Here is a 15009-nt window from a genome sequence, read left to right on the forward strand (position 1 = left end):
TCAACTTGAAATAGTATGAAATTATTTACGTATGCACATTTAGGAGGGGAGAGGTTATAGCCTTTATCAAATTATCAATGATGTCCGTAACTGAATAAAGCAAAACAAAATACATTAAGAGCCTTAAAGAATGGTGCTTAAAAATAGAAATTAGGCATGCAAGACAAATCAAGTTATAACAATGATGATTAATTGAAAGGGGGGAATATAGGTAATTAAGAAATTTTATCAAAATCGACACAATAACCTAATTATTTCAAAACTGTATAATGTAGTACAGATATATTCACAGTTCATATCTAATCAAAATATATTGTCTGGATATTTTTGATAAATTGCATGGCATTCCAGTCGCTACCAAGATTTTTATTCCCTACCCATTCAACATGTTTTCCGAGCTCACCATTTTTGTTTGTTTGTGTTTTTGGCCTGAAACATCTTTGCCTTAAAATTTATTAGGTGGCCATTTACAGCATGTAGCTTGCAGGTCTGACCTACAGGAAATATGGCAGAAGGAAGCAGATGAGGTTCTAATCTTATTGACACACTAAATGAAGTCCTCAGTCCTCTGGGCAGAATTTGGGACTCTGCCTTCATAAATGCATTGTAGAACTTCCAACATTTTTTTCAGTGTTGGATTTTTCATTCACTTTACCTTTATTGAAACTAAATTGAAGCCAAGCAATACAACGTTAGGATTCCAGAAGAATATATCTATACAAAGTTTGGATTTTCCAGTTTTTTTCTGCCTCTTGCATTCTTTTGGTGGACTCTGTATATCTGATGTGTATTTTGCATGCTAATGAAATTATCAATATTAAATACAAACCACTCCATCTCTTACCCTGATTTAAAAATCTATAGTTCATTTTCATTAGTAGGATAAAATTCACAGTTTACCACATAGCTTAGAAGAATCAACTCCCTTTTCAATCTTATCTCTTCTTCACCCTTACTCTATTACTTTGTGGTAATATCTCCTGATACCTCCTTAAGATTATAAATAGTAATTCCTATATTGAAAATATGTTCCATTGTTTATCTTCCCAGAGCAAGATTTTTCCAACTGGGTCCCATCTTCCACAAATTTTATAATTTTCTCTGAAGGAAATTTGAAAGATTTTATAGTCAACTATCCTTGGCAAACTCAAAATACCATATAATTTTCTTGGGGATTCATATGTATTTCTAAATGCAAGAGAAACTTGTAGTAAAACAAAACAAACAGAAGATCATGTTTAATTTTGTCTAATTTAATGTCTCCCAATCTTATTAGGTAATACACACACACACACACACACGCAAACACACACACACACACACACACACACAAATCAAACCACATCATATATTGGCATGCTACAGCACAAGTTTCTATGAAAAACTCACTTTGAATAATGCTATCCTCTAAAACTCCATCTGAGTCTTTAAAAGATTGGAAGACTTTCTCAAAAGCCTCTGTGTGAAGGTGTGTGTCTACATAGCTTAATGGTTACAGCACTGTTAGCATTAGCTTCTCTGTCTTCCCAATATTATCTCAGATCCTCTGGTACCAGATTGTATGCAATTTATAAATCGTCACAAACACAAAGCCTAGGCTTAAAATCTCTTACCACCTAGAGTCAATTTGACTTTCTTTAAAAAACCTGCTCATCATCATGGCTTTTATGTGCAAATGGAAACAAGTGTATCCAGGTTTCTTACCTGGCTCCCATCCTAATTCTTATCCAATATTCTGTAGTTTGAAAATATGATGAAAATATATCAGTCTGTAATAGCCCAAGACTTTAAACAATCTTTTATACCATTTTCTCTGTAGATAATCAATCTCAATTAAATTAGGGGCCAGAATAAAACGTGAAATTTGTAACCATGCAAGAGACCCAGTCAATACCTACAGAACTGCAAGTGAGTCTTTGAAAGATTGAGATAGAATGTGTTTCTATATAATGATTCCAGTGAATTTTTTTTTAATTTAATCCACAGATTCACATGGGGAGGAGTGAAGTATGGGTCCTTCTTTCACCCTTGACAAATAAAGTACTTGTAAATTATCAGAGGAATAGTTATTCCAATATTAGAGCAATAGATTTGTCTATTATATTGACCAATTTAGGAATCAAGTATAGTGTGTTGCTTTAAGCCATCTCATAAATGTATAACAATAACAATAAAACCCAACAAATATAATAGCAATAAAGTGTTTTTTTGCTTTTTAGACCACAAGACTGGTTCAAATAAATACCACTGAAAATTACAAGTATTTATTTAGTATGTATTTACGTATCTATATACCAATATCTATTTCGTTATTCTGAAGATCTTAGGGCTTAAACTAACAGAGATTATGGTTCAGCATCACAAAACTAGTAAATAGGAAAGAGCTGATTCATGTTTAGATTGTTCAAGTCCAGACCCTTCAAATATATATATATATTCACTTTTGCTTTTCTTTTCTGCTAAACTTGTGCTCCAAAAATCATACTTTTGTTAATGACTCTCTCGAAATGTGTTTTGCTACATGTGGTTTCTTCAAATGTTGTTTTATGCATTCCATTAATTTACCATCACCTTACTCCACCCAAAATAAAGTGAAAATGGTATTTTATGCATTTTGTGGAGGCTATCAATTTCATCTGTTTTAAAATCAATCCTGTCTCCCTCTTGTGTATGCAGATAGATTATGAAAGATGCCTGCTGGCAGGAAAGCTAAAATTAAATCTCCTATATTTATTATTTCATGAATGTTATAAAGTACCGTAACTTCATTTTATTGTTTCACATTTATTAGATAAAGACTCACAGAAACCAGACCAAAAAAAGGACCAAACCCATTCATTGCTAGTGTTTATCAAGGGATAATTATCTTTACTTCTCTTATTAAGCTTTATTTCTTTTCATTTAAGGTTTGATGAAATGCTTTTGAGTAAGAACATCATTTGTCACAGGAATGTATTGTTTTCTTTGGAAAAAATGTTCACTCTTGATCAGACTCAAGTTCTCATGATTATTTTATAAGAGGTGTGTCACACAGACATAGAATTTCAAAGTGCTGCTTCCTTGGAGAGCATTGTGACATCCTAGAAATCTCAGGGACTCTGGCACTTTTAAGAGCAGACTTTAAAATTAATTTTTGCCACTTTTCATGGTAAATCTTAAGTAAAACTCATAGTCTTTTTCAGCCTCAGCTTTTGTATCTATAAAATGTGGTGCTAACACCAAGTTCCCAGAGAAGGAATGCTGATTATATGTTAGATCTGTGTGTACACTTTTCACTTATGTAAGCAATAAGCTTTCTCAATTACTTGCATCTCCATAGCCACCACCTTAGACCTGGCTACCATTATCTTTTGCAGTAACAGCTTCCTAACTGTGCTTCCTGCTTAATCATGTGTGTGCATGTGTGTATTTTATTCAAGCATAAAACTCTTTATGTTCAATCTCACTTTTGCTTATTACATGCTAGTCACAAGCATCTTCCACTCAATGACCCTTCCACTGAAGGGTCAATGACCCTTCAGGATATTTGCACATGCCTATTCGGTTGGCTAGAAGACTGCCTTCATGCCTAGCTCTTTCTCTTTTTTTCCTATTTCACCATAAACAACACTCATTTCAAAAGTAACTTTATTTGACAATACTACATAAAGTAGATCCCTGAGTTTTCATTGTTCCACTCTGTCTAGTTGCTTGAATATTTATTTCAAGCCAGTTTTTAAAATTTTAAATTATTTTATTTATTCATTCTATTCTTTTCACAGAATCTCTTCTTCACTAAATTCCTAAGAAAAAATAATTTTTGACCCTTTCACATTGTTTCTTCAGATTGTATTACAACAATGAGCATCTTGTAGATGGGTAATAAATATTGTCCAATAAATAAATGAGGAATTTTTCATCTGAAGAGGTTAGCATGCATACTATGTGTTTATAAGTGGAACAAGTGTTTCCATGATAATATCTAAGAAATTACTTTTTGAAGTATCTGTCATTGCTGAACGAAATTATTTAGAACCATGATTCTAAGATTTTGTGAATATCTGTTACGTGTTAAGCATTGGCTAGATATATATCATCCAGAAGTATGAGTGACTACCTTTTTATTTGAACTTTGATACCCCCATAATAAACAAACTTTATATTTCTGCAATGTTGGTGAGAATGAAAGATGAGATTAAAGAAGAGAAACCAAAATATTTTTGTTTGTTTCTCTTTTTTAACTCAGATATAATTACTTGACAACAAACAGTAACTTGTATGATAGTGACGAAGCTCAAATATACTCCACTAGATTTATTTATAGTTACACAAATTCTTTCCTGAAGAATAACTGAAACTGCCCGTCACCTCTCAAACAATGAATATTTTCTGAGACTGAACAAAACGCCTTGCCTCATGCCTCAGAAGAAAATATTCAATTCAGTCCCTGCACTGATAGATCATCCACAGAAAGTCACTCTAATTCTGTATATGGTAACCAAGAGGTTAATATCTGAAATAAAATCCAAAGAAGATCCTAGTAAGGAGGTAAGAGTTAGAACACAGTTATAGAAGGTCCTCTGGCCAACATTGGTCACTGAAGTTCTATATTTTTCCTTCGCGTTTGGTTCTGAGTGTGGGGTTGTCAAGTATATTGAAGGAAGATACTGATTTCTTCACATTTGTTACCTGTTCCTCCACTCGTCCAGCCAGATTACCATTCTCTTCAGAAAGACTCTGGTTTATCCCCAGCTGTCTCCTTTTCAGTACTTGATAGATGTTTTCTGTCTCTGGTGAAACTTGTCCTATATTAAGAGGTCTTTTCATTGAGATAGCTCCATTTCCCCTTCTCCCTTCAGCATCCCACCTGTCCAGAAGATTTGAAACATTTTCTGCAATTCTATCATTTATAATTTTAATTAAATGTTTGCCAGAGAGAAAATTCCATGAAGGTAAAAAAAAAAAAAGGCTGATTTTGGGGGTGTGGTATACTGCTATATTTTCAGTACCTAGCCCACTCCTGGAACATAGTTCGTGTTCAGTGAGTATTTACTGACTGACAGAAACCCATCACCCTGTCAGACACACAAACTGTCAGACATATATTTGGCTTTCTGATTTTGGAATCTCAACACACATTCCCATTTTTGCCATGGACATTAGAGAGAAGTAAGTGTAGAATATCCTATTTAACCTTCCTGTTAAACTGGGAGCCAAGTAATCTGCAAATGACTATATCATGTCACCACTGAATTAGAGTCGAAAGATGTATACCATCTTAAGTCTTTTGACTTAAAACGAATTACCTGAAACTATCCGATTTTTCAAAAAGTATAGATAATTAGCAATGATAACATATATTAACATTTAATTATGCAACAGAGGGATTATTTAAAAGGATTCTAATCAAACGTGATTCAGGTGGATTTTGTGTAATGGACTGTGAACCATTACTCCCTATTGAGGTTGTAGTTGCACTTTTGAGAGAACATATTCAAGGGAAGGTCACCTTTAACTTCAGAATCATGAGAAGGTGGAAGGAGCACATATGATTTCCAATTCTACTTTCAAAGTGAATCTAGACCTATTTTAGCTCAGATGTATCATGAACTGGAGATAACTGCCTAGACAGGAGAAAGCGACCTCCCTCTTTTTCTTCTTCTTTTTCATTCTGACTGTATTTAGATGAGTTCAATTCAGTGGAAAAAATATAAAGCACAACAGAATTCTCTATGCTCATGTTGATACTCATTTTCATTTTGTGAGCCCTTTCGAAAACCTGTTTACATAGGCCCTCTCAGTCCAGACAGTTTATACAGCCTGGATTTTTGTTAATGGCTTATCCTTCCTTGATTATTGCTAATAATTTCCAGCTACACCATCTCCCAAGAAACTGATCCCCTGAGTTTAGCCTTAAATCCACACCTTCCAGCCAAACAAGACATTTGAATGTCACCTGCAGTTTTTCTGAGGCTGTTGTAAAGCAGACATAAATTGTTTAAGAATATTGAGAAAACTATGAATTTAATGGCTCATTCGGTTTTTGACGTTTATTTTTCATGAGCATGTGATCATCTGCTAAGGAATATTTTAGTTCCATAGTGAGTCAGTCATTTGTGTGGTATTATGAGAGATGATTGAAAGTATATCTTTGTTGAACTTCTATAAGTAAACACTTGTGTGAATAACAAATACAAATTTTGGTAAATGTTAAATATAAAAATTAGATCATTGAGCATTAGACGTAACTTAGAAGTGATGTAAGGAATAAAACCTGAATTCTAACTAGCACAAAGGATTCAAAGAGTTCAAGAAAGTTGTTTCAACAATGGCATGTACATCAGTCAGCCATATGTCCAAAAATGTTGCTAAGGCATCAAAGATCTGATCCTTTCATTTAACTAATGAACTCTAATAAATATGCCTAAACAGATCATTAGAGGATAAGATGGTGTAGCACACATACACAAAACATAAGTGGTTCTTCAGACAAAGAGTCATTCATTGTGATTTGCAAAAATCATAAAACAAAGAATCAATTTTTTATTTTGGTTTTGCATAGGAAAGATGAGAAAACAATGCATTTTTTTCTGAAGTTAAGAAGAACGACTGAGAAATCATTAAAACTTTGAAAACAGTCAAAATCCACAGGGCAAACCTACAAATTCCCAAAGATCCAAGAAGCATGCTTGTCAATAACACAAGTGAAGCCAATGTTGAGTTTTTGAAATATCAATGTCATTGACTCTTTGAACTTATGTGATAAGGTTTGCATGATCTATGGGGTTTTATTTAAATTCTGAAGTATTTTACAGACTCTATGTGATTGAAAAAGTCTAGCTTATCAGTCTGTGATTTGGCTACATTATCTCAGCAATGATCTGGTCCACACAACAACCATATCCTTGAAACAACCTGACATATTTTGATCAAACTCTCTCTGACAACTCAATCTACCAATTTAGGTAGATGGTATTTATTGATATATGTGTATTAAAAAAACACATACGCATTCCCTTCTCAAAGGATCACAAATGAAGATGCTCAAAACGTGTGATTGACGGGCGTAATTCCACATAATAAAATTAGGAAACATTTAAGCTAATGTTAGAATGTTATAAAAATAAACATATATGTCTACTAAAGCTGAATGCTTTGATGAGATCTTGTCTTGATGTTTAAAAGTTAATCAGTTTTATTATTAGAATTTTAGCTTTAACGTGTATGTGTGGGGGGGGGGGGGCGGTGTCTTATTCTGGTAGATGGAAACAATACTAATCCTCCAGATACGTGGGAGCAGTCTATGGGGAAATGCCCAATGTTTTATAGGAGGGTAACAAATTGATCATTTATAATAAAAGCATATGGCTACAGTGCTAGTCCTTTCTTTAGGGGAAAAAAATCTGACTCTTGTCAGGTAAGCTGCTTAGCAAATAGTTAAGTATAATTCCTAACACCCACATGAGGCACAAGAATAGTTGGATTAACAACTCCAGTGTCATACTGTCAGCTGCTGTTTATTTAAATTAAAATGTCACCATCCAGAAATAAATTAGGAAGTTGAAAAATGATAAATTTCTTAAACATACAGTACTTTGGTACCTTGTTCAAATAAATCTGTTACATTTATGGTTTTGCAAAACTTTACATAGGCTATTTCCATTTTGACATTCAGAGTATAGCAGATATTTGTTTCTGTTCATTTTGTTTAACTCTTTTCCTTGCTTTCTTCCTCCCTCTTTTTCTCTCTCCCTCCCTCCCTCCCACTCCCATTCCCGTTCCCTCTCCCTCTCCCTTTTCTTCTCCCTCTCTCTCGCTTTATGTTTCTTTTTTCAGTTTTCATCTATGCTATATGAGGCACAAAAAATGTTCTACTAATACACACATCTCAAACGCGTGTTGTTCATCTTATGCTGATCTAAATGTATATACATATTTACAGATTTCAATATTCACTTCCTACAACTTTCTATAAACCACTGGTCTTCTTGGGATTCACTGTTATTTGTTATTCATATGTTTGCTATGAAACAAATGTCTCCTCTCCATGAGGTTTTACCTTGCTTCTTGTCATTTGAAAGTAAAAATTCAGTCCCCATCACTCTAAGACATCCCCTGCTATCATCCATATCCCAAGATATTTTAAGACAGTGACTTGGCTCTGGGTTCGTGGCACAGCAGGTTGTTCCACTTTAGGAGCCAATTTGGTCATAAGTAGGAAGAGAAACAACATCTGATGGAGAAAAAAAATTCCCTCTCTGTTCCCATTTGGATGTGTTTCTTGCCTGAGACTTTGCAGATCATAAATGATGCAAATGCACAATATAATGCAGGTTAATCAAATATGAGACAGTTGTATACAAACATATTCAGCATTAACAACATGGAGATATTTACTTGGCCGGGTTTTCCATTTTCACATAAAAATGCCTCATATTCGGATGCGAATTCAGGGGCGTTGTCATTGACATCCAGCACTTTAATAGCAACAGGTACTCGTGATATCTGACTGTGGTTCCCTATGGGAAGGAAAAAATAACATCAGCATTGAGGGTATTTCATTTTAACGTGCAACTCAACTTTCTCTTGAAAGCATGTGGGTCTGTTTCCAACTTCCCTTAATTAGGATGTTTTCAACATGGTGATTATAGAGTCTGACCAAGTAAGAAAAATAGCAAGTGCTTGACTGCTTTAAAAAAAGCATAAATTGTTATTTCAAACACCATTTGCTGGAGTTTAGCTTGATAAAGACCATATCTGAATAAATTAAAAGAGGTTTCTTTGATAAAGCAAGCTTTATTTTACTGATAAAATACATTCTTTAAAAGAAAAGTGTTGTATACAACAAAAATGTATCTCTTTTTTTCTTGAGTAGAACATAACCCATTTTAAGCTATTACTTGCTTGACTGGCTGTATAATAGAGATGAACACTTAAAACCTAGCAAAAGGCCAGAACCAAATCACTTGTTGAGAAGTGGTCCTTAACAATGATAAAAGAGATAAGATTAAAGATGAAGTATCATATATTTTATGAATTGCATTTTTCATTAAAATTGACCCTGGAATATTTTTGGATGAGATGATCCCAAGTCATTTTAATATTGTCATTTTCATGAAGATTTTTGTCAATGTAAATGAACAATAATCTTCTAATCTTTCCAGGTCAATTCCAATAGCAGAGAACTCAATATGAAATCCTTAATCCCCAAATCCAAATCCTTATTTTTTAAAATTATATATACACACACACACATAGAAGGAGATCTAGTCCATTAATACATTGCTGACTTGGGCCATGTTACGATTTTCACTTGCAATAAATGAAATATAGTTTGACTTTGACTGTACCATGTAATAATCTTTTGATCTGTTATAAATTATACAGAATGCATTGGAGATGACCAATTATTTACTTGTGTTTCTGTGGCACTGAATATTTATAAGCAAGTCGAGAGGGGAAAAATGTTTGGCTTTGAATATTGACAAACAGACTTGCATTTGATATATCAAACTCCTCTTTTTGACAATTGATTACATTTGGAGCTCTAAAATACTCGTTTTTTTGCTTAAAGACAAAAGTACTCCTAAAGCATACACCAAATAGCTATAGCTATGCTACAGATTTACAGTTGGTTTGCCCTGCTGGCTCCGCTACAAGATTTGAATGTAGTTGAGTGCCATGACAACTCTCCAATATTCTAATTTGGTTAACTACAAGTGGCTGAATACTATCCCGAGGAATTAAGGGAACTTGACTTCACTTCCCAAAAATCAAGGTGATGGCCTGAAATGTCTCACTGGAGATATATATATATGTGTATATATATATATATATATATATATATATATATGTATGTGTATATATATATATATATGTATGTATGTATGTGTGTATATATATATAATGAACTTGTTTATTCTTCATTCAGGGAGGAAACATGTACTTTCCTAGTTTTGATAGAAGGAATAATCTAAATAGAAGTTTAACATATGACTCTAAGACAAGGAACTCATATTTTATCCTTTATCTAGTCAACAAAACTCTACGAAGTTTATAATTTAAGTAAGGTATGGTTATATATTTAAATATTTACTTCCATTTCCCAGTCTGACCATTAGCTAAGTAGCAGTTCTTGGAGAGTAAAAAGGAGCATAGTGTTTTGTGCTAAACATGCGCATTTGGAGCCCCAGCTTTCCCTTCTACTACTTGTGTGACTCTGAGCAAGTAATTTAAATTCAATTTTTTTTCCTAAAAAAACTGAAACTCAGGAACTTTGGTTATAGAATTATTACAAATGTTATGTGAGAAAAAATTAAAAGTGTCTCATACAGTATTGGACACACATTCAAAGGTATTCTAGCCTTTGCCTTTTGCAATTTTCCACATCAACAGCACCATGTATATTGAATGTTTACTATTCATGATGCTAAATATTTCGCATAATCATATTTCATTCAATCTGCACAAAAAATCTATGAAGTAGCTAATGGGATACCCATATGTAAGATGTAAACTGACACTTAAAATATTATATAATTTTACCAAGATTACTAAGTTAAGCATTGACTTCAAAATATGATTTTGCTCTTCCAGACATAAGCCACTTTCATAGCATAATACTGATAAAGTCCAAAAAAATACATATACGTGTGTGTTTGTGCCTGTGTGTGTGTATGTGTGTGTATGAAGGTTACTAATTATTACTATCTCCTCAAGAATGTTTATAAATTCGGTACAAATACTTACCTGAAGTTTGATCAATATTTGAGGCTTTGGCCCAAATATGAAATACCAAATGTCTAAGGGGTTGTACCATCAATAATAGTTTCAGAATTGCACTCATAATCTGCAACCCTCCTTATGAAACTGTGCAATTTAACTTCCAGAATTTTGATCATGGTCCTATTTCACCCAACTGGAGTCCTGTTAATTGATTAATTTCCTCTTATAATTCTCTGTTGCAATTCCAAGATTTGCTGGTTATTCCTTTTAACTCTGTAACACTCATTCTTTCCGTTCTACATCCTAGACCAATTTTTGTGTATGTAAATAATTAAAGAAACTTCTACTAGATATTTTTACTTTAATCTCACTAAGTATTCAATTAATAAATAGCGATTAGCACAGGCTTAATAAACTGCATGTACAGATTAGACAGTGAATAATAGGGGCACAGTCTTAGAAAACTGAAAGTATAAGTAAAAGCTACCATATTCCTTAAACATTATTTTGCACCTTCTGAAGTGAAAAAATTGCTAATCTTATGGATTCAGATACACTGACAATGGTTGATTAGGCCAAGTCAACTATGTATGATATTATTCTTTGCTTTCCTTATCTTTAATGTTACATGCATGCACACACACACACACACACACACACACACACACACACTCATATCTACACACTACAAGCAAACATGCATATACACATTTTCTTCCCACTCTTTTGGTTAAAAAATTGTCAAAGTCCAGTCTTAGTTTTCTCTTTTTTTTTAATTTGGCCTCATAGTTGCAATAAATTGCAAATATCTCTTAGACCTAGATGACTGACAGGTGGCAAAACTCAGGCATAAAGGATGAACAAACTCCATCAGCTTCTTATTGGAGGCAATTTTCAACATTAAAGTAGCTTTTCTCATATGTCGCATATGGGACAAAGTGGTATTTATCTATTCCTGGGGCCCAGTGCAAAATACCAACTAATATTTTTTTAGAAACAATGTGGGTTTAGGGAGCTATTACTTAACACTGTTGGAAAATCATGAATGGCATATAATGTTTTTTCAATTATCTTAATTCATGTGTCCCAGCATCTCTACAAGCAACTAATGTTTTAGTATAATGGTCAAAGAACTCTTTGTAAATAATTAGTATTTTCTTCTTTAGTTTGTGGTTCTTTATAGTTCTGTGAGAAACTTGGAACTAAATTTGGAACCCACTTTTTATAGCTGTAAATAATATCATGATGTACAAATTCAACTATTTTTTACATTTATTTAACAATTACGCAAGTGTACTAAATTAATTTGTTCTTATTTAGTTGTGTTGTAGATATTTCTAGATGTTTCCTTTTCATATTGTATCTATTTCTTTAGAAAAATTAAACAAAATAAAACCTAAACTGTTTACTCTGCCCTGAAAAGCTATTTCCAGGTGGTTAAAATTTCTCTAGTTATCCTTCAAAATTTAGCATAAATCACATCTCTTCCAGAAAGTCTTTTTAACACATGGTTCAATTTTGTTTGTTTATTTTCTTGTTGTTGTTTTTTAAGACTTATTACATGATAGCCTGAGGAACTCTACAAACCCAGTCTCCAGAAAACTGGTGAAAGTTTTTTAAAAATGATTATAGTCTATGGAAAAAGTCCTAAGGGATACAGCAGGTGAGACAAAAAGACTGAGGTCACTGCCTCCTTCTCTCCACAAAGCACTTCACTCCTAAAGAAAAGAGTTTCAAAGCCATGGCTCAAATATTTTGCTTGGGAGTGAAAGAGAAAAGCAGGCCATGAAGCAGAAAGTTCCTTCATATACAAAGGAATGTGAAGTTCAAGCCTAAGAGTAAACTCAAAACACTAAAGGTTGCTATGACAGACAAATGAGAGAGAGAGTGTTGGTAGATCTGGTAGATTCACTGGAGAGACAGGCTAGTTGCGAGAGAGAATGCAGATAGAATCAGTTGAAATTAGCCTTCTAGGAAAAATAACAAATCTCAAACATTTATCTAGGGAATCATTTCTTCACCAGAGCCCAAATTTGAATGGATCTTACCGTGGAACAAATTATGACCTAGGACACTTTTGAAAACAATTGAACAGTTGGCTGGCAATTAAACAACCTTAATAGCTGGATGAGGTCAGGGACAGAGACAATCAAAGAGAGTCCTGCCAAAACCACTGTATTTCCAGGTGTTTATGTAAATATCCAACACTATTCCTCTGGAGAAGAAAGATCACATACTTTACACCACTGGGGGAAAAAGGTTTTACTAAAACAATTCAGCAAGTCACAAACAAGTGAGTAAATAGTAATTGCAAACTCCAGGGGAACATTGGTAACTAGAACTGCTACATTGTATTATTGAAACTATCTAGTTTCCAAAAAAAGTTACAAGACATGAAAATAAACAAACAATAAATTATGACCCATAGGTGAGAGAAAAATCAGGCAAAAGAAATCATATGTGAGAGTGACCATATGCCAGATTTAACGGAGTTCAAAGTAGCCATTAACATATATTAAAAGAAGGCATAATTAAATATGTAAATGAAGATACCATAACAACATAACATCAAGTAGAGGATATCACTAAAAAGGCAGAAATTATTAGAAAGGAAGCAAATGGAAATTCTGCAGTAGGAAATTACCGTAACCGAAATTTTAAATTTCACTAGAGAGACTCAAAAGTAGATTTAAATTGGCAGAACAAAGAATTAGTGAACGTGAAGATCAGCAGAGATTTTGCTAACCAAAGAACAGCATTTAAAAAAAAAATGAGCAGAGCCTCAGTGAAATATAGGACACCATTAAATGTCATATATGCGTAATAGGAATTGAGAGAAGAAAAGGAGACAGAGAATGGAGAAAAAAAATGAACAAACAATTCCTGTAAACTTCCCAAATTTATTGAGAAACACTAGCCTGTATATCCTAAAACATCCCTAACAAACTCTAAGTAGGATAATCACAAAGAGACTCGCAGATATATCATATTTAAAATGATAAAAGCCAAAAACAGGAACATTTTGAGACCAGCAGGAGGTAAACAAACAAACAAAAACTGATCACCAGGGAACCCCAATAAAAATGGCAGCTAACTTCTCATCTGAAATAAAGGAAGTGAGAAAACAGGAAGATAACATATTCAAAGTGTTCAATGAAACATAACTGTCAGCCAAGAATCCTATATCCATCACAACTATTTTTCATAAATGAAGGTAAAATAGAATCATCACCAGATAAGCAAAATCTTAGAATCCCCACTATGCTTACAAGGGATAAGAAATTCTTCAGTTGAAAACAAAGGATCCTAGACAATAATTCAAATCCAAATGAAAAAAATAGAGAGAAAAGAAAACGGTAAAGATAATTATGCCCTGATAAAAGACTATATAAAACCACATTACTCCTCCTTTCTTATTTTAAATGTAATTGCATAAAACTCTGTGTATCTATTTATATTATAGTATATAATAGTATTGCTGAGCTTGTAACATATCAAAATGTAATATATTTGCCAATCATAGCAAAAAGGAGGCAAGTGGGTATGAAAGTGTACTCGGCTAAGAAAATGAATTTAGGTTGTAACTCAAATTGACAGGAACAAATGAAAACATAAATGACGAATAAAAAGATTACTAAAACAAAAGCTATGAATATATACTTTCACTCCTCTAAAATTCTTTTTAAAACACAATATTATATAAAGTAATAATTATAGCAATACAATTTTAGGGTTTATACTGTATATGTATAAGATGTACATCAGTGATATCACAAAATAGGAGGGGAAGGCAATAGAACTATATAGGAATAGCATTTTTATATCTCATTTGAATTAAGATGATATACATCTGAAGCATATTCTTCCAAGTAAAATGTATATTGTAAGCCCTGGAAGAGCCACTAAAAAGTTACAAATATTTGTTACAAATATTACATACTTTTGGGTGTATGTTTGTATACAAATACATTTCTCTACTTTCCAACTTTTCTTTAAGGAATTTAACTGATTTTATAACCAGGAAGTAGGAAGTAAACAGTGATTTATTTTTGAAAAAAAAATCTTTATGCTGTAGGATTTGACATCTTACATGTTGAGATTTGACACTAAAATAAAATAATAAGAAATAAAAATAAATATATTGTGCTTCATCAAAATTAAAAATATTTGTGTTTTAAAGGAAACTATCAAAAAAGTAAAAAGACACCAACAGAATGAGAGAAAACATATCACATTCATCTAAAGTCATATAATCATAAAATTGTTCCTTGATATATTAATTATTACAGCCTATCAGTATGTTCC

General features: G+C 33.0%; 1 protein-coding gene across 2 annotated transcripts in view; it reads right to left on the bottom strand.

Moving 5' to 3' along the window:
• Window positions 1-15009, bottom strand: part of CDH8 (cadherin 8) — a 385185-nt gene that overhangs the window by 65705 nt on the left and 304471 nt on the right. For both annotated transcript variants that reach the window (XM_015126310.3, NM_001257905.1), the window contains 1 exon segment: window positions 8377-8498. In XM_015126310.3, the coding sequence (XP_014981796.1) occupies window positions 8377-8498 (122 nt within the window).

This window comes from Macaca mulatta, chromosome 20, assembly GCF_049350105.2.
Source record: "Macaca mulatta isolate MMU2019108-1 chromosome 20, T2T-MMU8v2.0, whole genome shotgun sequence".
NCBI lineage: Eukaryota > Metazoa > Chordata > Mammalia > Primates > Cercopithecidae > Macaca > Macaca mulatta.